This window comes from Phalaenopsis equestris, unplaced genomic scaffold (assembly GCF_001263595.1).
Source record: "Phalaenopsis equestris unplaced genomic scaffold, ASM126359v1 Scaffold000240, whole genome shotgun sequence".
NCBI classification, from domain to species: Eukaryota; Viridiplantae; Streptophyta; class Magnoliopsida; order Asparagales; family Orchidaceae; genus Phalaenopsis; species Phalaenopsis equestris.
The window spans coordinates 616,942-642,116 of record NW_018164682.1 but is presented as its reverse complement, the minus strand read 5'-3'; the positions used below and the strand labels follow the sequence as shown (position 1 = coordinate 642,116).

General features: G+C 35.6%; 1 protein-coding gene across 1 annotated transcript; it reads right to left on the bottom strand.

Moving 5' to 3' along the window:
• Window positions 1–5,585: 5,585 nt before the first annotated feature.
• Window positions 5,586–21,936, bottom strand: LOC110024008 (glycerophosphodiester phosphodiesterase GDPDL3-like). The gene is made up of 9 exons (XM_020723711.1): window positions 21,689–21,936; window positions 13,988–14,281; window positions 10,081–10,196; window positions 9,494–9,995; window positions 9,304–9,342; window positions 8,185–8,472; window positions 7,750–7,889; window positions 6,727–7,210; window positions 5,586–6,062 (listed from the first exon to the last, which is right to left on the bottom strand). Exons 1-9 carry the CDS (start codon window positions 21,810–21,812, stop codon window positions 5,779–5,781), a joined length of 2,271 nt encoding a protein of 756 aa, XP_020579370.1. The 5' UTR covers window positions 21,813–21,936; the 3' UTR covers window positions 5,586–5,778.
• Window positions 21,937–25,175: the final 3,239 nt, after the last annotated feature.

Sequence of the window (25,175 nt, the reverse complement as noted above, 5' to 3'; positions counted from 1 at the left end):
CTCCCGCGGCCCTGACGAGCAGAAACAGACGAGAAGGCTTGCAACCTTCCCGTTCACGAAAGTGAGCTTCCATGAAGCCCCTTTTTTTATTCGAAAGAGTACAGTCTTTTTGGGGGAGGACATTGGCTTAGCGTGTTGTTATACGAAACAAAACTTCTCGTTATCTTAGACCTTCACTCATAGCGGCCTAGCCTACCGATCTACCCACGGAAACTAGTCTGAATCGTCAAGTACTACTCAAACGAGGTGCGGATCAAGGTTTCTTTTTCTTAGATAGAGAGACCGTCGATCAAGAGGAAAAAACGAAAATCAGATAGGGGAGTTGTCTAGCTCAAGAAAGTGAGCGGTTCATTCAGACAGGCTTCCTTCACTTCAGAGTGGCATTAGTGCCTTCTTGACTGGTCTGAGTTCAACACACACACCTTCCCTTTTCTAGCGCCTTCATCCCCTACCTACTTTTGGAACTCCGGTTTTTTATGTTTACCTATGTTATATATGTTAGTTGTCTCTTATTAAGTTGCTTTCTTTAGTCAAGGTTTACATTATTTATATTTTGCATTTTCTTGTGTTTGCCCACAATGTGTACGCTAGGCATTTTTTAGCAAGTCACTTTCTTTAGCAAAGCTTCTATTGATACTCCGTATTTCTATGTGTTCACCTACATTTTTTATATTTTGCATTTTCATGTGTTTGCCCACGATGTGTACGATAGGAATTTCTTAGCAAGTCACTTTCTTTAGCAAAGCTTCTATTGATACTCCACATTTCTATGTGTTCACCTACATTATTTATGTTAGGAATCCTTTATCAAGCCATTTATTTTAGCAAAGCATGACTTCACTGATATCATGCACTACTATGTGCTTGCCTACACTATATATGTTATGCTTCTCTTAGCAAATTGTTTACTTTAGCAAAGTTTGATTTTATTGAGGCATAATCATTGTGGTAAGAGGTGATGAAATGATCATGTTTTATCGTAAATTTTCCCTCTGGTGTGGATCCAGGTTTCCAAATATTATGAAATAAGGTACATACTCTTCTTGAGACTCCTAGTTTGTCCTATTTGGTCGGAATTGTGCTATCAAATTTCAATTCTTTTTTTTATTATTATTTTATCTCGATATATTGGGTCTAAATAAGCAGTGTTAAATTGATAGGATATGACTCCTTAGTCACTTTGACCCCGGAGCCCTCCTTCAACGTGACTCAAGAACTTGCCTTTGGGAGATGTATGAGTAATTTCCATCCCTTTATCATTCTCGGTTTGACCGATTTCAGTTGGGTCTAAATTAAAAAAAACCCGAGTTTATATCCCCTGAGAGAGTCGCATCTCAGATCGATAAGTTTAATTCTCAAATAGGGTCTATATGTGTGTTCTTAGTGAGTTACAAACTTGTTTCTTTGAAGTAAAAGAGATGATAAGATCATCTTACGTTATGTCAAACATTCTCTGTCGAATGGATCTAGCCTTTTGAATTTATAAGAGGAAGACTTGTACTTCTCTCAGCTATATTTTGATTTAGTCCTTCAACTAAATTTGACCCACCAATTTTTATGATTTTAAATCATAATATTTCTCTTGTGAATATTTTAAAGAAGCTAATTATGTCATATGAATGTGGAATGGTTACTCAAATCTTTCACTTCCCATTTTAACCTTTTCAATTGGGTACAAGCAACCAAGGCCCAGAGATCCCTTCTCCCTCAAGAGAAGAAGAGTTTATATATTTCCCCAGCGTGAGTTGCTCCATAGTTTAGGGAAAAACTGATCTTGAGATAATTATTCCCTCTGTCACATGGATTCAATCTTTTGAATAAATTAAGAGGAAGACTTTTACTTATCTTATTCATTCTTGATTTGTCTGATTTCATTCGGGTTCAAATTACCAAAATTGAATTTTCATTTTTGGTTAATTTTTTAACCGTGTCAAGGAAATAGAACCAGACATCCCTTGTTGAGCCAATTTGTCTAGGGCTGAGTTTCCAAAACTTAAATTTAGTTTTCCCAACATTAGCTATGTACCCACACTTGGACGTACGAGAGATATATTTATAACTTCCTTTCCTTTCCTTCAATATAACCACTTGGATGGGTCCAGATTATCAAAACCCAAAACCATCCCTAAAGGATTGCTCATGTTAGCGAGATATTGATCTTATTTGCATACAACATTTTTAGAGAGGAAGGCCCACGATCCTCATCTACCTCAGTTTAGCCAATTTCGTTGGGTCTAAATAACAAAACCTAATGTTATATCCTCAATGAGTTTTACATTTACATTTTGGGAGATATGAGATGGATGTATATACCTCTCATCCCCAGTTTAACTAATCTTGGTTGGGTCTAGATTAGCAGTTCATAATCATTAAAGGAGGTGCACATTGGATCGTCAAGTGTAGTACCTGAATATGTTCGATATTTTATTTTCACGGTGAGTCATGTTTGCTCCCTCGAGATGATCGAGAAGATAAGATGATCATGTGTTAAGAAGACTTCTTCTATCACACGAATCCAGTCTTTTGAATTTATAAGAGGAAGGATTGTACTTCTCCCGTCTGTGATTACATTTAGTAATTCAGCTAAATTTGAGTTGTGGAACTTGTAATTTTGAGTAACAATCTCATTTTTTTAGTGAGGATTTTAGAGGAATTGATTTTGTCTTATCAGTATGGAATGGCTTCTCGAATCTTTTCATTCTCATATATCTAATTTGGCTAGGTTTAGGTTAACAAAATTAAAATATATACATCCTTACAAAAAATGTTACTCAAATGTACCAGTGTATTCTTTGAGTTAGGATGATATATGCATTATCCCCTAGCAAATCACACACTTAATCTGAGGAGAATGAGAGGAAAGGTTTTTTCCCTTTCTCGTCCTTGGTTTGATCAATTTTGGTTGGGTTTGGGTTAGTGAAACCCAATATACCCTAGTTTAGATGTTTCCAGTTCGACTCAATTACCAAAACACTTTTTTTTAATTGATCCACTAATTTTATCTGGGAGATAGAGCTTGACATCCCCACTTTAGCCTTTCGGCTGGGTCTGGGATACTAAAACCCAAGAATGCTCTCAGAGAGAGTCAAATATGCAATTGATGAACATTACTCATTGATTAAATCCAATCTCAAAAAAATCCCCAACAAAAGTCATATATACTCATTTGTAGAGTCACTAGAGGAGAAATCTTCAAGCCTCTTAAACATTCTCAGTTTGGCCTTATGATTAGGTATACGATGCTGAAACTAAAATCATTCCAAAAAAGACCCGTCTCACTTTCCATGAAACGAGTCACATACTTACCTGCAAGGGAGATTGAAACAGAGGTTACTCCAATTTTTTTCCCTAGCTTGGCCATATGACTGACTCCAGGATACCAAAACCCAAAGATTCCTTCTTCAGGACCCAATTCATTTTATTGATGGAATGTCATTCATTGACTAAATTTGATCCCCGAACTACCTAGTGCGAGTTATATATTCATTTGTGGGATTGCTAGAGGAAAAATCATTTTTCCTCTCCAATATTTTTTGTTTGACTTTAAAAGTTGGACAAAGGTACTAGGACCCAAGAGTCATCCCATGGGAAAATTGCCTTTTGAGCTGGTATATGGCTTTTTCCAGTCAGCTCAGCCTTTGGGCATCCATAACGGGATCCTTCCCCATTCTCCACAATTTTGAGATGCCCAAACTGGTTATAAATGATGTATACTAACATACAATCACTTAGTTCCAGTTTATCCTTTATATGTGAGGTTTGAATTAATAAATCTCAGAATCTATCCCTAGTGAATCATTCTTTCACCATAAGGGCGAGAATTGAAGGGATATTTTTGCTCTCTATTTTCCTAGTTCAGCTTTTTCAGGCTATGGTCCAGATTAATCAAATCCATTACTATTTCCACAACAAGTCCTCAAATTCGGAAACTTATTAATATTCTTATTTTGTTTGAAGTTATCTAGGCCCAAAGTTTGAGGGATATACTCACCCCAGTGGATCTGATGGCTTCAACCCAACATTGGTACGGGTTAGCTGAAGAAATATTTATGCTTGCTTTAACTCACAATGGTTAAGGCAATGCCTGTTCTCAAGCTTGCCTAGTAAGAGCATTTATTTGTATGACCCGCTTGTCCATGTTGCAACATACCTTTTTTAAGGATGTTACGTTGATCGATAAACATGAGCTAGATGCCCATTAGGTTTCAATTCTTTTAGCAATATGAATTTTTCAAGTTTGCCACCCTAACTGATGTTTGTTTAGAAACCCATTTGGTCGCTGAGTAACAAATTTATTTTCTAAGTTCACTACCTCTTTTAGCATGCAAGTGTTCGGTTGTAATACTCACTTGGCCACGTCTTAACATGCTTTTCTAAGAACATTATGTTAATCAATAGATGTGAGCTAGATGCCTATTAGGTTTTGTTCTTTTTGGTGATATGAATTTTTTTGAGTCTTTTGTACTAGCCCATGATTGGTTAAACACACATATGTTCACTTAGTAATGTTAGCCTTTTCCAAAGATGCCACCCCCTTCACATAATGGTGTTTGGTATTGTAAAATGCATTGCTATGTTGCGACACACCTTTCATAAGGATGCACAACGATTGATCAATCAATGCGAATAAGATGCCCAACATATTTTGATCCATTACAACAATTTTTTTTATTAGTACCCCTAATCAAGAATGGGAGTTAAAGCCCAATATCTCTTTCCAATTAATTTCCTTTAATTGAGTTTTGGGATGTAAGCCCCACATCCTTTTTTGATTAGTTTTGTTAATCGAGTTTTGGGAGTTAAAGACCAACAACCTCTTACAATTAGTTTCCTCTAATCAAATTTTGGGAGTTTAAGCCGAACATCCTCTTCTTATTAATTTTGACAATCAAGTTCTGAGAGTTAAAGCCCAACATTCTTTTATGATTACTTTTAGTTGAGTTTTGAGAGTTGGTGCCATATATCTTATTCTGATTGATTTTCCTAATCAAGTTTGGGAGTCGAAGCACAACACTATCTTTTGATTCTTTTTTCTAATTGAGTTTGGGAGTTAAAGCCCGACATTGTTAAACTCCTTTGACAGGATTTCCCTATTTCCACTGAACTTCAGTCTATAAGACTAGAAGATTTGTATCCACTCCTTTGAAGAGAAGAAATTAATCCTACCAATGAGAAATCAATGAACAAAGCAGTAACAAATACACAAATGGCATTTTCTGTTACTGGAGGTTGGAATAATTTCAAACAAAGGAGAAGTGGTAGAGGAAATCCATTCGCTCTGAAATGAAATCAAACAGAAAGCTCAAAAGGTAGAAAACAATCCAACAGGACAAATATTATTTGTTAGACATATAATAAAATGTTCATTGTCCTCAATTTGTTGGCATAGAATAAATTTAGAATATATTACAAGAACACATCCTATGGTAACCTAATCCAAGGCAGGTAGTCTTAAACCAATCCAAAAAACTTAATTTGACACATCAAATCAAATTCCAACATAATCCAACCTACCATACACAAACTACAAAAACGTATTCAGTGGAAGGAAGCTATGGGTTATTTGTTGAAGAACAAGTGCAGGCTGAAATGGCAACCAATGGTAGCTACTATATACTAAAGAAGGTTTTACAATATCTTAAAATGGAGATGGAATGAAGGATGGACACCACTGACTTATCACAGAATAACACACACAGATGATGTTAGAAACAGAAAAAGAATCATAAGATTACAACACAAAACCAAACCCAGTTAATCAGCTTACTAAAAATCATCTTAATATAGGACAAGTACTAGAAGCATGAGAAGAAAGATGCAGCTAGAGTTGATTAGACTCCGCGATGCACCTGACGGAGCTGCAGGTGGCAAAGCAGAGCCCCCTGTGCTTGAAGGTCTCGTCGAGACTGCAGGAAGCGGAGGCTCAATAACATCTGCTGAATCAAGGATTGGCATTGGCGACAAAGCCGGCGGCAAGGCGACGACATATTGCAGAAGCTGACCACCACTTACAGGCTGCATGTAGTTCGGCTTCTTATCACCAAGCTTTAAGCAGGAATTTCCTGAAAAGTATGTAACAATCAGTTAAAAGCACTGTTTTCAGAAGTAGAGGAATGGTAAATAAAAGAATCTGTGCATCATATGCATTAAACTTAATGGGGGTAATTACATACATGCCACCTATTACCTAAATATTTACATCTCTAACTCCTAAGCTTTAGTTTTTGAGAAATTTACATACATAACACTTAATTCTTACGCATTTACATATCAAACACATATACTTCAATTATTACATATATGCCACCTTATCTTCTGCATAAAAAAGTATATTTCACAATTTAAAAGTTAAATAATGATATTTTTTATGTGATATGAAAGATTTGAGAGATATAAATGTAAAGAGTATAGTTTAGATGTTAGGTATGTAAATATATAAGAATTGGGTTGAATGCATGTAAATGCCACCCTTTTTACATTTATACCAACTAAATCTTTCTTATCACTTAAAAAATGCCACTATAACTTCTAAAAATTGGAATACTCCCTTTGGTGAATAGATAAGGTGGCATATATATACATATATCACTAAATCATTTATATATATATATATATATATAGTTCAGGTGTTAGATATGTAAATACGTAAGAATTAAGTGGTATGTATGTAAATCTTTCTAAAGATTTTTCCTACAGTAAAAAGCTAGGGAAGAAGGAACAACATACTCCTGTATCTTGTAGCAGTTCCTGGGTAGTCGGTGATGAGACCGTCAACCCCAATGAACTGAACGTATGAATTAATCTCAACATTTGGGTCTGAGAAGAAATCCCAGGGTTGATACACAAACTCATTTCTGAATAAATATACATAGACAGCAAGGCCAGCAGATTGTAATGTCTTCACCATATCGGTCTGGCCGGTAATGAAAAGCTGGCTTGTCGGATAAACGGATTGCTTTCCGATCACAACAGCAGTAGCGAAGCCTTTAATATCTGATAATGATGATTTATCTACATCGCTGACAGATTCATCGAGCTTGTAGACGAGTTTGTAATTTGTTTGCTGCTTAAATTTGACTAGAACAGAGCTATTTGCGGACTGAATCATAACCTGTTGAGTGGTTTGATTGTTGTATCCTGCATCTTTCAAGGCCCCAATAACAGCATCAATTACGCTGTAGCCTATGTCCTCTGCGTAAAATGCTGCATGCTAATTACAGAATAAAATTTTAATGGATTATGTGAATACAGCAAGATTGTAATATTTGTGTAGTACTACAAGTGAATACTGAAAACAATGAAAAAAGTGCAAATTCATTATAACAAGGGGAACACTTTTTTTTTTTTTAAACCAAGAAGAAAAAGGCAAACTAATTCTCCATGCTCATCTCATTCTCCTGACCAGTAAATGTCAAAAAAAGGCAAACAAAGTTTAGTCCACTGTCTATGTCAAGTTTCAAGGAACATAGAAATAAAGGCTATATGTTTGTAAGTATTTCCTCCAACAAAATTGGCTATGAATTTGGAATGCCAAAAGTTGAACAGAGTTACAGAACTCTAAAACTTAAATGAAGTACGTGAATAAAATGCTTAGCTTATTAAGAAATTTTCTCTGAGCTGTATAAGATAAATAAATGCCAATTTGTAAAAACTTTTATAATACTCTAGTCCAAAAATAAAAACAATTTAAGTGCTACTCTCCTTATCTCAAGTGCAAACGCTTAGAAATATATAGAAAAAAGTTCTTACCTCAACCCCGATCAAGATTCCAGCTAGCGCCCTACTTTTTGCAAATGTCAAAAAGTCTGATAACTTCATGAAACTTCCAGAATTTTTATTTCGTGGATTTCGTGTTAATCCATACTTCACTTCTGGGTTTGATATTGCAGCTGCAACGCATAAAGATGGGATTATTAAAAGAATTCAACTAACCTATCACAGTGTTCTTAAAGAATGAACATCTAAAATGATGTCTAGAGGTGAGAGCGGCTAACAATTATAAGACACTGATTCAAAGAATAATTACATTAGAAACGTTTTCTTCTAAACTATTTGATGAGGCTAGTAATTCAAACAAACAAAAAAAGAAATTTTGATGCGTTGATATTGATATACTGAATAAAATACAAACAAAAAAAAAATGCAGCTATTCTTAGAGAATTGAAAAAGAAAGTTCCAACTTACGTTTCAGATCCTGCTGGATCTCTTCCCAGGTAAGGTTGAATGTAAAAATTCCGGGAGTGCTCTGAATATCTGGGACTACAGAAGAACGAGAACGTAATTTGGATGTTGCTGCATCAGTAACATCCATAAGATTTATAGAACTCATGCAAATTGGAATTCCGTCCTGTGTCAGTTGAACAGGACAATCAATGATATCTGCACCATCCTCAAAAGCCTGCTGATAAGCTAAATCAGTACAATCAGCATAAACACCACTAGCTCCATTGTGAGAGATGACGACAGGATTTCCTAGAGAAATGAAAAGCAGGATAATGAGTTAAAAGTGTTTTGTGAAACATATGAAGATTTGTCGCAAAGATCCATCCATGCAACATGATTGTACACCAGAAATACAACAAATAGTGCACCAATTAAGTGAGCCAACCTGACTCGGGCTCGAAGAATAGATAAGCGGCTCATGAAATGAGCTCGAGGAGCTAACAAGCCAAGCTTAAGTCAACCCTGACTCGACTCATTATCTGGTGAGTCGACTCATTTAAAAAATAGTAATATAAAATATACTCAAAATATACTAAATTTCAACATATAGGAGGTGTTTGGTAGCACCTATTAATAGAATTTATAGCCAAATTTATAAAATCCAACCAAACATAAAAAATGCGCAAGTTCTATGGATTTATGAAATTTAGGATTTAAGGGCCAAATTTTACCTTTGATTCAACTTAAATCTGAGTTTAATAAATCTAGCGAAGGAGTGGATTTAACATATTTACGATTTATGGATTTACTAAATCCTAATAACGCTAAATTTTACTTGCAGCCAAACACCCCCTTTATCTTTAAATTATTAAAATATTTAAAAAATAATATTTTATATTTGAGCCAGCTCAAACTCATAGACTTAAGCTCGACTCGACTCCTTTACACCACTAGCACCCATACACCCGTAGCACCCATATGATTCATTTATCAGTGAGATTCCCCCAATGGTGTTGGTTTCTTTGAGGCACAAGGTACCTACGGGGATGCTAGCTAGGGTATGGGTAGGAGGGCGCTACTTCTGTATTAAATCATGCTCAGAACATCAACTTTAATGAGAAGGGAAAAGAGTAAGCTTACCAAGTCCAGAGTTATTTTTGCTTAAATGGGAATAACAACCTGCAATAAATGCCATATGCATCACTAAATTAGTGGATGTTAAACATGAACTAATAAATTTCACTCCATTATAAACAGTAAAACTTTTAAAATTTAAGTCTTACTTAATAAAAAATAAACAATTGACCATAACAGAACAAGAAAACGTTACCTAAGGCAGCAGAAGCAGTTACCGGAAAGTCGGTCAGCACACCATCCACAGAAAAGGCCCCATTGTCAACAAATGAAAGAACCTCAGATAACGGATCATAGCTGTAATTATAGCTCAATATTGCATCATTAGCAAAGTTGGAAGCATAAACTTCAAGCCCTGCCTTATGCGCATCAGAAACAATGGAAGTATGAGGTTGAAGGTAATGGTCAGATGTCACAGGCCAAATGTACTGCTTGGGAATAAGAATCCCAGAAGCAAATGTTCTAATGAATGTCAAATTTTTTAAAAGAGAACCATATGTTTGGTTTGTAGAAGGTTCAGGAATGTCCTCATCAAGAAAGCGAAAGAAAAGCTTTGTCTTGGTTCTCTTGAATCGAGATGCTATGCTGCTGAGAAATGCTACTTCTGGTGATGAAATGTAGTACACTGGAACACTTTTTGATAGAGAAAGAACATAAGTCCTCATACTCAAGTTGTGCTCCCTGTAGAAAGTATCATGCTGCATCATAAGACAGCATAGAAGTTAATCGATAGTTTTTAAAAGACAAGAGTACTAAATAAAGTAATTCATGCGGTTGGTGTACCTGTATATTCAGCCAAAGGGCGGATGGCTTAACCATACCATCGACAGCTTGAGGGGTAAGAATAGGGAACAAGGCACCATCAAATCTATCAGATCGAGATAGAACTCCTTGAATCACTGCAATTTTTTGAAGAAAGTCGAGCAGAGAGTAAAAACTTAAAAATCATTTGTAAATGTTATAACAGAAAGTCAACATTTATTACTCAAGTTGAAATAAAAAATGCTAAAGCTAGTTAATTTACTTAACAACTTCAAAGAACTTCGTAATAGGATGTCCCAACGTCTGTGTCAGAAGTATTTTGAAGTTAGGAAATAAAGTTATAATGGAGAAGTAATAAAAATTAAGAGTGTTAAAAGATATTTTCTATCCAATAGAGTTAATATAAAGCTCAACATCTATTCTTCACGTATTGAATATGAAGTGATTTCTAACGTGAAAATTTCAAGTACATTAGATTTATTATACAAAATAATACGATATAGATAAGGTTACACCATAATACATAAATACCTCAAGAGCCTTATGAAATAAAAGAATAATTTGGAGACTGAAGAGAAAAAAATTGTAATTAGATCATGCTATATGCGGATTTCATTGTAGGGCAACAAAGAAGCCTCTCACAGCAAAAATTGTGTGTAATAGATATAAGAAAACTGTGAAAGGAATATTTCTAAAATACGAGGGATAAATTAAAAAAAAATGTTCATATTAGAAAGAATAACCAATTAGTATCTATTTATGATAAGTAGTTAAAAAAGCATGAATGTTTAGTAATATGAAATAGAAGATAAAAAAGCATCATTGAGGGTGAATAAAATTTGGGAAAGAACTATGAATAAAAATAGGTACAACAAAAATAACATGAAACAAAATGTTCAAGAAAATGTTCATAAAAAAAGAGAGAATGTTTTACATATAACTCGATAAAAATCATTTAAAAATGAGAATTCATGAAATGTGTACAGACCAAATTAACAGTAACATTTTGCATCAACCAATTAGCAACAAGATGGGGATAACTCTATAAATCTTTCATTCCACATTGATGTACTCAAATACCAATTGAATGAATCAATTAAGGATTCAATTTGAAACTGAGGCGGGTGTCAAATAGGCAGACACAAAAGTCAGAGGTCTCGCGATTCCGTGACCACAAGGTTCACGCGGATGAGCGGAGCAGAACCAAATGACTGTTCTTCTGATTTCTTTCCAATTTTCAGCACGTTTCTTTTTATCTTTCCTCCCTTTCTAGTCATTTCCTATATATGTATTGCATTAGAGTTTGGAGAGAAATTTTTTCATGTGTTTTATGTCGGAACAGCCACGTCTCTGGCTTCCTCTTCTAGGGTTGTATAAAAGGGCAAGTGGTACTCAGGTTACATCTTGTTCCGAGATGGTGACAATCCTCAACTGTTCCTGCCTTTGCATTCTTCCCTCCACTGCTGACGTCGCCGTACCTACTACACCCACCCAGAAACAGCCCTCCTTGGCTTTTTTTATATAGTCTACCTTGTCTCTGCATTTCCAAAACCCAAACTCCTTCCTTCCGACTTGTGGACGCTTTCCAGGAACCCCACTTCCCATTTTGACTTGCTTCCAGCACCCACCCATAAACCCGCCCATCTTTTTCTGTTGTTGCAATGGACCAGCCACACCTTGGCTGTTGCCGCTCATGACAGCTCTACCTCATCAATTCCAGCCTTTCCAGCTGTCTTGCATTGCTGTCGCAGCCCGGTAACACTGTCCTTACTGTTTCACCATTGTACGTTCATCCTACCTCACTGCCTCCTCTCCGAAACCATTTCATTTAGTTGTTTCACCATTGCCCAGACATCCTACCTGTGCGCTGCTGTCGAGCACAGAAAGCATCAGCTATTCCCACACTGTACGCGCACCCTTGCTCCACTTCTCTGCCTCACTGTCACTTTTCCCCAACCCCCAACAGCCTCACCACCACCCGGGAGTCGCCATAGCCGAGGTTATGTGTCGTGCTTGTTGGTATTCCTATTTCAGAGTGTAGGGTTGTGATCTCCTTTTTTGCTTTTTCAGTAATATATTTACTTTCCTATTATTTTTTGGCTTAACTCCGATATAAGAAAGAAATTGATTACGTCAGTATTTTGATAGTTTCCTTTAGGACTTTTTTTTCCTTTCCAAGCTATGTATAAACTACCACTAAAATTCCTGTCATAAAATCACCATTGTATGGATTTCTATACATTTCAAAAAGTATGAATGGAGATTATCAGAAATCTGCTTTTCAACATTTATTCTAAAGATGCATTGGTTTGCTTGGGGAAGTAATTGGGTCATGCAGCTAAGCTTGACTCATTTATCGGCTTGTGAACTCATCTTATCAAAGCTACTAAATGCATAGGTTTGCTTAGGAAAGTAATTGGGTCGTGCAGGTCAAGCTTGACTTATTTATTGGATTGTGAACTCATCTTATAAAGCTACTAGTGCATGTTAGAGCTCCGTATAACTCAATGGATTATGAAATTGGCTCGCAAAAGTATATTGACAAAAACAAAACAACAAAAAAAATAATAATTAAAATCCTTGTTAGCCTTTATACAAACAGCTTATGCGTCGATCTACCTAAACCATGCTTTTAACTCTTAATGGAGTCAAGCTATTACTTGAATTCAAGCTCGATTTTACCGAACTCACAAGTAACATTACCGAGCTTGACTCAAGCTTTAAGCTTGAGTTCCATGGCTTAATACATAGGAGCTAGCTGGATTCAAGAGTAACTCAAACTCAACTCTAGGAAAAAAAAATTTTCAAAACTCATGAACAAGCATCTGCCTGTTTGAAAATAGAATTATCATCATCATTAGCTTTATCTAAAGTAGGATGATCATAATGATGGTAAATAATAAGAATATAGTCAATTTTTAAGTGTTTGACTAAGGATATAAAAGATCCAAATAAAATTTAATAATCTTTGTTTTCTCTAAAAATTTTCATTATAATAGTCAACATCGAAGAAGTTCCATAAACAAGATACTCCTTCAAAACCAACAAGGTAATGCCCCATTCATTTCATCCAGAGGTGAGCACCCTTTTAGATATATAATTTCACCCAAGTTAACTAAGCAGTCTAAGCCACAAAAACAAAATACTCATAACTATATTCAATATGAACATGTTTAGAGTAACCTCCAGAAATTGCACCTAACCGGTTAAATGAAAATTTATACCTACCATATTCTTGAAATTGCATGAATATGATAGAATTACAAACGATTCTTATCAGTATTTAACCTGAGCCTTAAGCCACAACTCTACCTTATATAAGAGGAAGTTATGACTTCAGAACCAGTAAATACTAAAATCTCAACTAAATAATTCTGAGTGAAACTGGAAATATAATGCAAGGCAAGTAATTCGCTTAGCAAAACCCTGCAGCAAATTGGAGCTTCCGTATCTTAAAAGCAATTACTTGTAGAAAACATTAAATACTGCAAGAAATCAATAATTTTCATGTATTTATTTTTAGTTAAATTCCATTCCGAAGTTTACCAAGTTAATTTTATTAAATTTTTGCAAAGTACAATAACTGTCATACATTTTAGAAAGAAGAATGCATAGTTACTAGTTTTAGGTTATAATTTGAAAAATAAATATACTACTGATAAACGGAAGTTCATCCATGCCAATAATGTTAGCATCATTTAATTCCAAAGTTGAAAGCATCTTGACTTTCATGTCTTATTTCTTCTCTCATAATTGACAAAGTCTTTATAAAAGACCTTTCTCACTAGACTAGACATGATTCGTGCAAAAAATAGTCAAGTTGAAAAGTAAATTGAAGTTCATCCATGCCTTCAGTGTTTTTGTCGGAGGCTTAATTAACAATTAATTCCAAATAAAACATACTTATGGAAATGTTATGGTTACTGACCAGAAATATTTGATAAGCTACGAGCATCATAATCCACAGGAAACCATCCCATTGTTGACACCCCATTGATAACATAGCTTTTCTTCCCATCAGGAAAGTATTGAGAAATGTCTGTACAGTTATCCAATTTAATATTAGGTAGGCACAAACCGATACCATCCTTTGTCAATTGAACATCACACCAAGATATCGTGTCGGGTGAACCAGTTAATGCAGTAAACTTGTAAGCATATTCACTGGAGTCAGGGAAAAGACCAGAAAAACCACCCTTGGCAACAACTGATGGGGCATCGCCTGTGGAAACAAATGTAAATTAGCCAAAAACCACATAATATTTATTTGCAATATCAACTTCATGCAATCGTCAGGTAAAATAAAATTTTGTACCATATTTCGCCATTCACCAATTTTTTTCATTAATAACGCACTGACGTGTGCTAATGGCACAATACACATTTAGTTAAGTACCTCGTAATCACAAAATTTATTTATATTCTAAATGATGTAGTTTTCTTGAAGGTTAGTGAAACCCTACAATGTTTTTAAGTGATTCAAGAGTACAAAGCAAGGTCGCTAACACAATTTTTTTTGTCAAAACTGCAATGTCTGATATTTGTGTAGTTTTGACTATACAAATGGAATATTAAATTTCCATAAATTTTGTACGTACAAAACGTGCATGGATTTCTATCCAATTAACTTTGCGAAGAATGAAATACTGTCATCTATTAAAGTTATAAGTTCTAGATTCCAGGACTACTTGATTGGTTCAGTTAAAATTTCATGATGCAAATGAGGTTGTAGGCATCCTGTCTCTGTAAATCTTCTCTTTTTTTTTTTGTTTTGGTCTGTTATTTAATTTTTAAACTATTGAGGATGAGAAGTTTGAAAATTGAAGTTTGCTTAGGGAATTTAAAAGCACAAGGGCCATGTGGACACATTGAATTGAAGTATCAATTGCTCTAATTTTCTTTTATGCACAGTAAAATTTATTAGGGTGTCAAATTCAATCTCTCTCCTATACTAGCCGGCAATCTTCGAGAGCCATTGCCTCACTCTCTTAGTCATGGTGACCTCAGACCAAGGCCTTGGTCCTAGTCACAGTTCCTAAATGTGAAAAAAAAATCTAAGCGACGAGGAAATTTACCAGGACATTAATAATTGAAACATGACATGCTGTAATTGAACATTAATAATAGACATTTGACATGGTGCAATTGCACAAAGTCATGTCTAAACATGTACATCTAAGAGTTCCCTAGAGAAAAAAAACATAAAGTTAAAGAGGCATTTCAACTATATTCAAGTAATAAATAATATGACAGCCAACCATAAGTTTAACTACAGAAACAAAATTACAGCAAAGAGAACTCGCATGAGTCTACATCAAATGTAATTGTTAGTAAATGAACGAAAAAGTGAAATTGGGCCAGATACATCAATCATCATATCTATTTTCAAACAGAAAACTAAAGCATATGGCTGAGGGCCAAGTACTTTGTATCCAAAGTGGAGTCAAAACCACATCCTCACATGCCTTAAGTATCTTCCCATTGTATGAACTCTAAATCGACCATAAGTCCCTCTCAAATATCAGGCAACAAGAGCCCACTCAACTATGTGAAATTACCATGGGAGAGACCCACCTTTGAACATTGCTCAAACATGATAGAACTCGCCAGTGACCCATGAGAGAGACAAACTGGGAGCCGCTCAATCTCAATCAAAACATCAGCTATAATAATGCAAATTATTTGGGATTGGACCAAATGAGAATGAAATTGATAGTTATACCTGAATGGCCAAATCAATTTTTAATTGAAAAGCCTAAACCTATGAGACAGTGCCAATCATTTAATATCTCTACACCAATATATTTTTCAACAAAAAAAGGTGAGATTAAACCATAAGCACCATGTGCTTGAACAATAACTCTTCAAATTTCTACGAAATCTCCAATAAAGTTCTATCTTAAAGTCCACTTTGCAATGCATACACCAAAAAACATACCAATTTCTCAAAATTCACATCACCAGAGTTGAATCCAATGTTAAGAGTAAAAATGGTGTCAACTAATGAACTCCCTATCAACAAGATAGCCTTTCATTTAAGTTGGCATTTATTTTAATATCAATTATTATTATAAATTACATTTGAAATAGGTATATAGTTGTTGTGTAAAAAAACCATTTTGGTTTGATTCATCATGAAGAATGGAGCATTACCATTGTTATATTGTACGGAAATTATAAATAATTTTTGACGGCCATTGATAGTTACAATAATTATACCTAGTTCACCCCTTTTTACCAGAAACCTAGAGCATTCATTGCTTTTAAAATTTGATGTTTATACGAATACTCAATTTTCATCTCATATTAAAATATATCCAAGATCCGGAACTAGAGGTGAACATTTGCCACTTAAATTTTATAACTTTCAAAACAAGAGAATTATTTCTCATATAACATGCCCTTGTAAACCTCATAAAAATAGCGTCGGCAAATGTAAAGATTACCTATTAGATATGTTCTAACCTTATGACTAAAATTTTCAATTCCACCTACATTATGGGTTGAAGCATTAGGCATGAAGGCCTATATAATGAATAAACTCCCCCTTATAATCTTCTCTTTCAAAAGCATTCATGATACGTCCCTAAAATAATCATACTGATCCACACAAATCACGATGCACATTTGGATCATAAACTTCAATTAATTTGGAAATAACTATACTGTAATTCATGATCAGATGAAGTGTCTCAATGAGAAAATCAAAATGACAACATGATCAGATTTGAATCCAAGTAAGCCCATATCATGCATTTTAGACAAAAAGAAAAGCTTTGAAGCATACTTTAAGGGACCAAATAATCTCCAAATTTGGTAAGCTAATAGTTAATCGAACGCCTCGACGAGATGAATCTACAAACCTGGGATCACTTAATTACGACATCATTAAGGCACATAGATACGCATAAAATATCACCCAATCAAAAAGATCATTCTGGCATGTCCAATCAAGTGATATGGATTCATGCAGTATTTACGAAAGATGTCAATCACCAAATTTATAAAGTCTCTCACTATTTTTATGAAGTAGGAACCTGAACCTGAAGGTGAAGGGCTGAAGCGAGCGCCAAGCTCTTGAGGAATCTCGAGTTTGCCGTCACCTGACTGTCAACATAGACTCGCTATCACAAGACCACTAATGCTCGGTTGTCATCACCATAGAACCACTGCTTCCCAGGCATTGTTGTCATCAAAGAACGATTGATGCTCGACCATCTTTGCTACCACCTTCATGAAGCCGTCGTCGTCGCCATAACACCGCTACCCGGTTGTCGCTGCCATCTCCGCCGTTGGCAATGTTTCGAAAATTGGACCGTATAATGAACAGATAGAGGGGGAGATTTAAGGTTCAAAGATCGTACCAGAGTTAAATCGGAGGTTGAAGTGGGTGGCGTCATAAATATAAAAAAAATAAATATAACTTACATGACGTAATAATGTTGTAGTATGTGAACTATAAAAAAATTTATCATGAAATATAAAATATATGTATTCTTAAACATCGCATGTAAATAACTAACACTTTCTTGTGCAACATATCGCAGTGTTGCATCCTTAAAATATTCCATTATCATTTAAGAAATTATTTTTCTATAAAGAATTAAAAATAAAAAAAATATAATATGGTTCTGATCTCCTTCAAAAGATTGCTACCTATTGAATTTCCCTTTCATATTGTTCCAATCACAATCAAATTAAACTTTGATTGATATAATATTGCATAAAAATCTTCAAAAGCACAATTATAATGAGTTAAATTGTGACATGCATTGTAGTTTAAAGGGCCAAATTTTAGAACTTAGATTCTATAAAAAAAACTAAAAATCTTTGTACAAGGCAAGAATTACTTATGAAAAAGATTTATATTTCACAATGTTAGACATACATCCACATTTAAACTTTAATTTTTTTTTGTATATAGCCTCATAAAATTTTTTTACGAGAAGTATTTAAAATTGTATGATTTTCATATAATGAATCCTGATCTAACCATCATGATATCGAAGATCAATAAAATCTCACAAAATGAAAACATGAGAGAAGTTTGTGAGAAAGAATGAAAAGAAGAGAAGTGATGTGGATTCTACAATCAATATGAAATTCCCAAAAAACATCATTTAAAAGATTCACAATGTTATACAATTTGAACGAAGCTGAGCAGGCCAAAGTACCAACGGGATACGAGTGAGAATCCAACGAAAAACAAATTGGACAAAGGTGAAATAGTTGGTGAGATGCCTACAAGCAAACAGCGAACCAACGACAAGAAATGGCAGAGCAAAGTGCGATCTACGAGCTTGGGCGGGATCAGGACCAAGATCGAAATAGAGTTTTGCAATGTTGCTAGTTATTTTGTGCACTATAACGAATTCTCTACGACCAAATGGTTCCTTAGACAAGAGGTGGTTGTTGGGTTAAAGGTTCAGTCGCTGGTTCAATGTTGTTTTGGGTAGATCTATGCAATAGAGATTTTTTATGCCAACCAAAACCGAACCTATGGCTAGTTCATGATCGAGCCACTCAAACTGGTCGGACCAATCCACTTTTCTAAACTATGGCCGTTGAACCAATCTTGCTCGGTCGCCGCAGTCACAACCACCATTGGCAGGCCACCACTGGACCAACATTGCCAAGTTACTGCCACAATCGGACTACCGTTGCTCGGTCGTCGCCTCCTTCGTGCTTGTCGGGCCACCACTTTTCGGCCACCGTCATTGCTGCTACAATCATGCCACCATCAAACCGCCATTGCTCGGTTTTCACCATCACCAAACTACTGTAGCACATCTCCTTTGCCATCATCGTCGTTGGATTCATCGGACCATTGCCATCTAGCTAATGTCGCTCGACCATAGTCATTGTTATTGAACCACTATTGTCTCATCGACGTCATAGCTGTCGTTGTCGTCTCTAAACCATTACCGTCTTTGTCAAGTCACTATATCTAGACCCTCAATATCAACAAACTAACTATACTTATTAGCCAAAGAAAGGTCACGTGCTTGATATCGTTGTTGGCACCACTCTTAAGCCGCCATTGTCGAAACACAGACTCCGGGCCACCGCTCCTATGTTGGACCATCGCCGCCGAACTGTTGCCACCATCGGGATGCCATAGTTAGACCATCGATGTCAGGCCACCACTGATGTGCCTTGCCATCATCATCGGGTTGATGCCACTATGCTGAATCTAGGTGTGTAAACAAGCCAAGTTTAAAAGAGCCCAAGACTTATTCGTGTTCATATTGTTTGATTTCTTCTTTTTTTTTTTTGTTATGCTTAACTCGTGTTTGAAGTGAATTGTACATAGCCTACTTAGGTCAGCTCGATTCAAACGCATTTGTTTGAATTGAGCTCATGTATGGCCTAAAGTTACTTTTCTCATTTCAAAGGACTAAAGAATGTGATTAATTATTTTATTATTATTAATTTAAAAAATATTCTAAATTTGTTTCATAACTCGGATGCTTCACTTCCGCTATTCTATATAGTTCATTTTTTTTCTTGCATTGAGGAAACTTATTCTTTTATAAAGCTTTTCTCACAACAGATTTTTCATCGTTCCTGATGTGGGAATAAACATGCTAGAAATTATGTGGGGTCTCCATCGTTCGCGCTTCCCATCTGCTGGGACCACATGACTAGATTGACAAAATTCAAATCCTCCAAAGCTTTGACTATACCACAAATGCCACACGATGGACGCTTTCTTCTAAATGTAAAAACATGGTTATATAATGATAATATTTTTTTTTAATTATTTTAAATTTTGAGAGAGACTTTTACATACATACCACCAAAATTCTATGCATTTACATATCTAACACAACTTATATTATATAATTATATCACCCAAATATTTTTTTTAAATAACAAAATTTAACATTTTTTAAAATACATATAAAAATTATTACAAAAGAATATAAATAAAAATTATTAGTTTATTATTTAATTATTTTTAGTCAAAATGAGTTGACCACGAACGAAAAAATACTTGTTCGTGTTCGACTCATTTATACATTAAGCTAAAAAAATATTTATGTTCGGCTCGCTTTCTTAACAAACTAATGGAACTCGAGCTATTTAACAGACAAACATGAGTTGCTTATGAACGATAAACTTTTTTGACAACCCTAGTTAGATAAAAGATGCTCGGCATCTGCCACTATTATAGTACACTGTGGTCATCACCGGATCATCATTTCCCGACTATTGCTATGCCAGTTCACGGTCACCCGATCACCGCCACTAACACAGTACACTACCGCTATCAATGGATCACAATTGCTCAACCTTTGTCGCAACACTGTACAGAGTCGTTGTCAGATTGCCATCGTCAGATTGTCATTTTCTGGCTATCACTACTAATGTTGTTGGGTCACTATTACCAACTAGTGACCATCATCGATGTTAATGAATATAGATGTCCATCACATAGTCTCTGTCATCAGTTTTCCATCTCTATAGTCGGTTCGTTGCCACTTTCCCAATATATTCTCTCATTCTTGCAATATTATTTTTTGTTGTTCAAGAGTAGACAATTTTTTTTGTAACATATATCTGAATAGTTAAACAATTTTAATTGGGTTAGACTCCATCTTTTTAAAAAAAAAAATTCTAGGGAAAAACCCCTAGTATCCCCTCTATCAATTCTTCTTTAATTTGTGTGTGTTGGATTTTCATACAATGCTTTAATATATCTCTACAATCGCAAATTTTCAAGCACACAACAATCCAACTAGGTGTCTCAACAACATTTGATTTGTCAAACAGAAGTTAAACTTAAGTGATGATAATTTTGGATAAATTAAATTGTTGAACAGCAAAGAAAATATCTAGTCCAGATGAGACTCCTTAAACATACCTCATAATCATATAGAATATGGAATGATTATTCTCTAGTATCATTGAATTCGACTCTCCTTATTACTGTATCTTTCACTAAGCATGGCGGTACAACTAATCTTCAGTTCCACCTAACTTATGGATTGAAGCATCCAGTCACACAAGAAGCATCTCCATATGAAAGTAACTTGCAATTCTATAAGGCCCAAAACAAACGACATGTGGAATAACCTAACACAGTCTATGGTATTGCAATAATACACCAACGGTCACTAAAACCATGGTACAGCTACCTTATCAGACGCTCATCCACCTTAATAACAGTATTACACATATAGTATATCGCACACAAATAAACCACCTGATTGAAAACCAACATAAGCGCTCTCAGCTACTTAAGGTCAAATCAACAAAGCCCTCCCACTTAAAAAAAATACAAACACATTACCATTAGATCTCATAGCCAGCCACTGCTACAGCAAATCTCAGAAACGCAAAATCCCTAAATTAGTAAAAACCAACAAGCTTCTTCAAAGCCTCCAAAACCACTAATCCAGCCAGCAGGGCCCTAACCAGCATTATTCTTTAGGTCGGGCAAAATCACTAAATATCTAATCATTTTCTAATCATTGGGCGGGCAAATTACTAAATTGAAAATATTGAACACTACTATTTATATAGAAAAATCTCAAATCCCAAGGGTAATTGCCCACCCTAGACATAAGTGTAGCACTAAACCAAGCCACTTAGGATAAAAACTGATAAAAATCAAGATATTCACCGCGCAATGTCAGCCATGGCGACGAATTCGATGCTTGAGCAGTAACCAGCCTCGTTCGAAACTGCAACACCAGAAAAGCAGCGAAGAGAAAAGTGATTCGCCACCAAACTATCTCCCCCTGCATCGTTTCCAATCAAAGCCAGAGAGATTCACACCAGGAACGCGAGCTTGGGCCCTGAAGACGACCAGAAAATGCAGCGGAGTAGGTATAGTTGCAGAGGCGAGGAGAGCACTAACCGAGCTCGGTAGTCGGGATTTATGGAGGGAGGCCATCGAGAGAGAAAGAGGTGTGGGGCCCAGTCCAGCTGTGATAGGCTTACTTGAATTATTGTAATCAGTAATTTGAACTGGCACTTTTTAGTTAATGAAAGAAGGATCAGTATGCCGCAGGAAAATGGGAAAGCGATTCTGAGGACATTCATTTCCACAAAACAAATGACCCACGAATGCACCAACGCGCCTTTTTGGGTCCCACCACGAATTGTGGGAATGAGAGGTGGGTGAGGTTGGGGCATTTTATAAAATACGTCGGAGATATCAACGGCATGTGGCGGAAAGCTGGGAAACGTACAGCTGGAAACGGGAGCCCGGAGCAGCGGTGGGTAGGGCAACGACATGAGCCAGTTGTGCGGAAAACCGCATACGAAATTTGGTGCAGATAGTTATCTATCTAAATATCTGGATAACTAAAAATAACGAAATTAGGATTAAATGCAAGTTAGTTGGACTCATCATTGCTCAAGAAAAGAAATAAGCTATGATGAATAAGCCCATTAAAGAATGTATTTATATTCTTACTAAAATAAATAATATTGTGTTTGGACCGACACTACAGTGGCGATGCGGGTCGGCATCATAATTTTTGTTGTTGGACAGCTATATTTTGCATGTATTTTTATGAAGTTACAGATGAAATGCATGTTTTTCTATCAGATCTAGTTACCTCCAGTTACTATTACATCAGTTTCTTTTTCATTTTTTTCATCAAACTGTCGCAACTGTTCTAAACAAATCCTAAGGCGTCACTTTTAAGTCTAAAATCAATACATCCATAACACAAATCCATTGAGAAAAAAAATTTGTGTATACACATATATAATGACATGGTTTAAAAATGTGAATAATAACTCGTGGTAAACAGTGAGGAGACCATTCAAAGAGCTAGATCATCCAAATAAACATAAACAAAATGATGATAGAGACAAATGAAATAGAATAAGACATCCATAGATAATATTTAAAGGCTAATAATTATAGAGAAATATAAACATTGTGATTAATGGATGCCTTTATAATATGGGATGTGATGTTGGTTTTTTTAGGACGTAGAGTTCTGTAGTATTCGTGGGTACATACAGCTAAGTAAAAAGAACCTATGCCATGAGAAGAATATCAAAACAAGAGAGAGAGAGAGAGAGATGGAGAGAGAGGAGAGAGGGAGAGAGGGAGAGAGGGAGAGAGGGAGAGGCGAGAGGGGAAGAAGGGAAGAGAGAATAATCCTCCATGTGGAGATCATGAGATGATTTTGAACAAGGAGATCTAAATTCTAGGTGTGGGAAAAAAAGGAAGGAAGAGTATCCCCTTCTCCTATCTTCTCCCTCAGTTATATATGCTAGAGGATAAAGCTATAAACTAATCTCAATAGTATATTTTTCAGTGTACCAATGACATTTTCCTAACATCTTATTAGGAAACTGATGTCATGGTCAAGACATATTGTCAGCTGATATCAGACAATGTTTGTACAGAAAATTTCTTCGATATCTGGGTGATGAAACTGAATCTCGTATAGATTTGAGGTTGCCTTCTTGAGAAAGACTGGGTACGAGCTGAATATAATGGGGCTGATTTAGTCACATCAGTATGTCGGCTAGACTCACCCACTTCGACAAATGGGCTTGACTCAGCCACTTCGGCAGGTGGGATCGATATATAATTTTAAATTTCATATACTAGTATTTGCGTATAAATTTAATTCTTTAATTCTTTTATCTCTTTTATTTGATATTGTGAGAAGAGTGATAGAATGAAAATCATGTTGTCCCTTCAAGACTTTTGAAGTGAGGAAGAGGCTCACTTCAGGAATTGGTCTTCTTATCTTTGGGATTTATCATCTCATCCTACGAGGAATCAAATCTTTTTATGCATCATCAAGGTTTTGGGATTGGCATTCTTCTAGGGGTATCTCGTTTTTTTCTCTGCAGCTATTAGTCTACGGACTTGCATTTATGATTTATGGAGTTTGTTTTTTTTCTCGGGGGTTGTATCTTTCTAAAAGAAAGATTTATTCTAATTCAGATAATCCCTCCCATTGAGGTTTGTCAAGGACTTCTTGAGGGACTATGGGTTTAAGTCAGCTTTGTACTCAAGTCTTTAGTTGTTAAGACCCTCTCATGTTGCCTCTGGAGACAAGTATGAAAGTTAGTTTAGGGGATATAACGGATACTAATGACAAGATTTATTTTGAACATAAACATTGGTACTACATTTGATATTTTATATATGGTTGCATGAGAGTGGAGGTGAGAGACTTTAGCATTTCCTTTGATGTGATATTCCCTTGCAAAGAGAGATTGGAAGCCTTCTTCCTTCATCAGAAAGATGAAATTTTTAATTGACTTGGTGTCATATGTTTTTTGTTGTAGAGAACAGGAAGCAGATCTGCAAATAGAATGAGGGGCTTAGTTGCTTTCAGAGGAAGGATCTTGAAAAAGAGATAGAGTATCGAAGAAGGAGATTACTAAAAAAGCATCCTTCGATCTGAATGATTAGGTGGAAACACATTTTCTCTTCAATCCAGTGATATCGGTACTGTGTATCCCCTTCGTCGTTGTTGAGTCAAGTTTGTTTTGTGAGAATTTTTCTTTTTCTTGATTTTCTTTATTTTCTCACTTTGGAAAATTTGTTTGTTTTTTTTTGCTAATCAAAAACTGATACACCTAAAATATATAGTTTTAATGAACACATTTTTATACTTATTTTTGAGATATTGCGCTTTAATGAAAGAAATTTGTGTGTTTTTCTTTCAGGTATAATCAAATGGATGAAAAATGATGAAAGAAGTGAAAAAGAATCAATTTTGGAGCAAAAATGAAAAAAATGTGAAAATGAACTGAGGCACCCAGGACTGGCGCTTACGCGCCAGTTAAACAGAGAGAGTTGCGCCTAAGCACCAGTTACCCTGCGCTTAAGCGCCAAAAGTAGTTACTTGATGATTCATTAAATTTGAAAGAAGTTTTGAAGAAGTGTTTGAAGCAACCCTTGGTGAAAACGTGAAAAATAGTTAATGGACACGAAAATTCATTCAATTGGCTTTTGAAAGGAGGCAACTTCTAGAAGATTCATTGAATGTGGACACTTTTTCAAGAGACACCAAGGCACCTTTTGGAAAAAAATATAAAAAAAGACTTGGATTGAAGAAATCGTGATCATCCATAATTAATCATCATCCATGAAATCCATCCAGAGCTAACCACCACACGTCGTC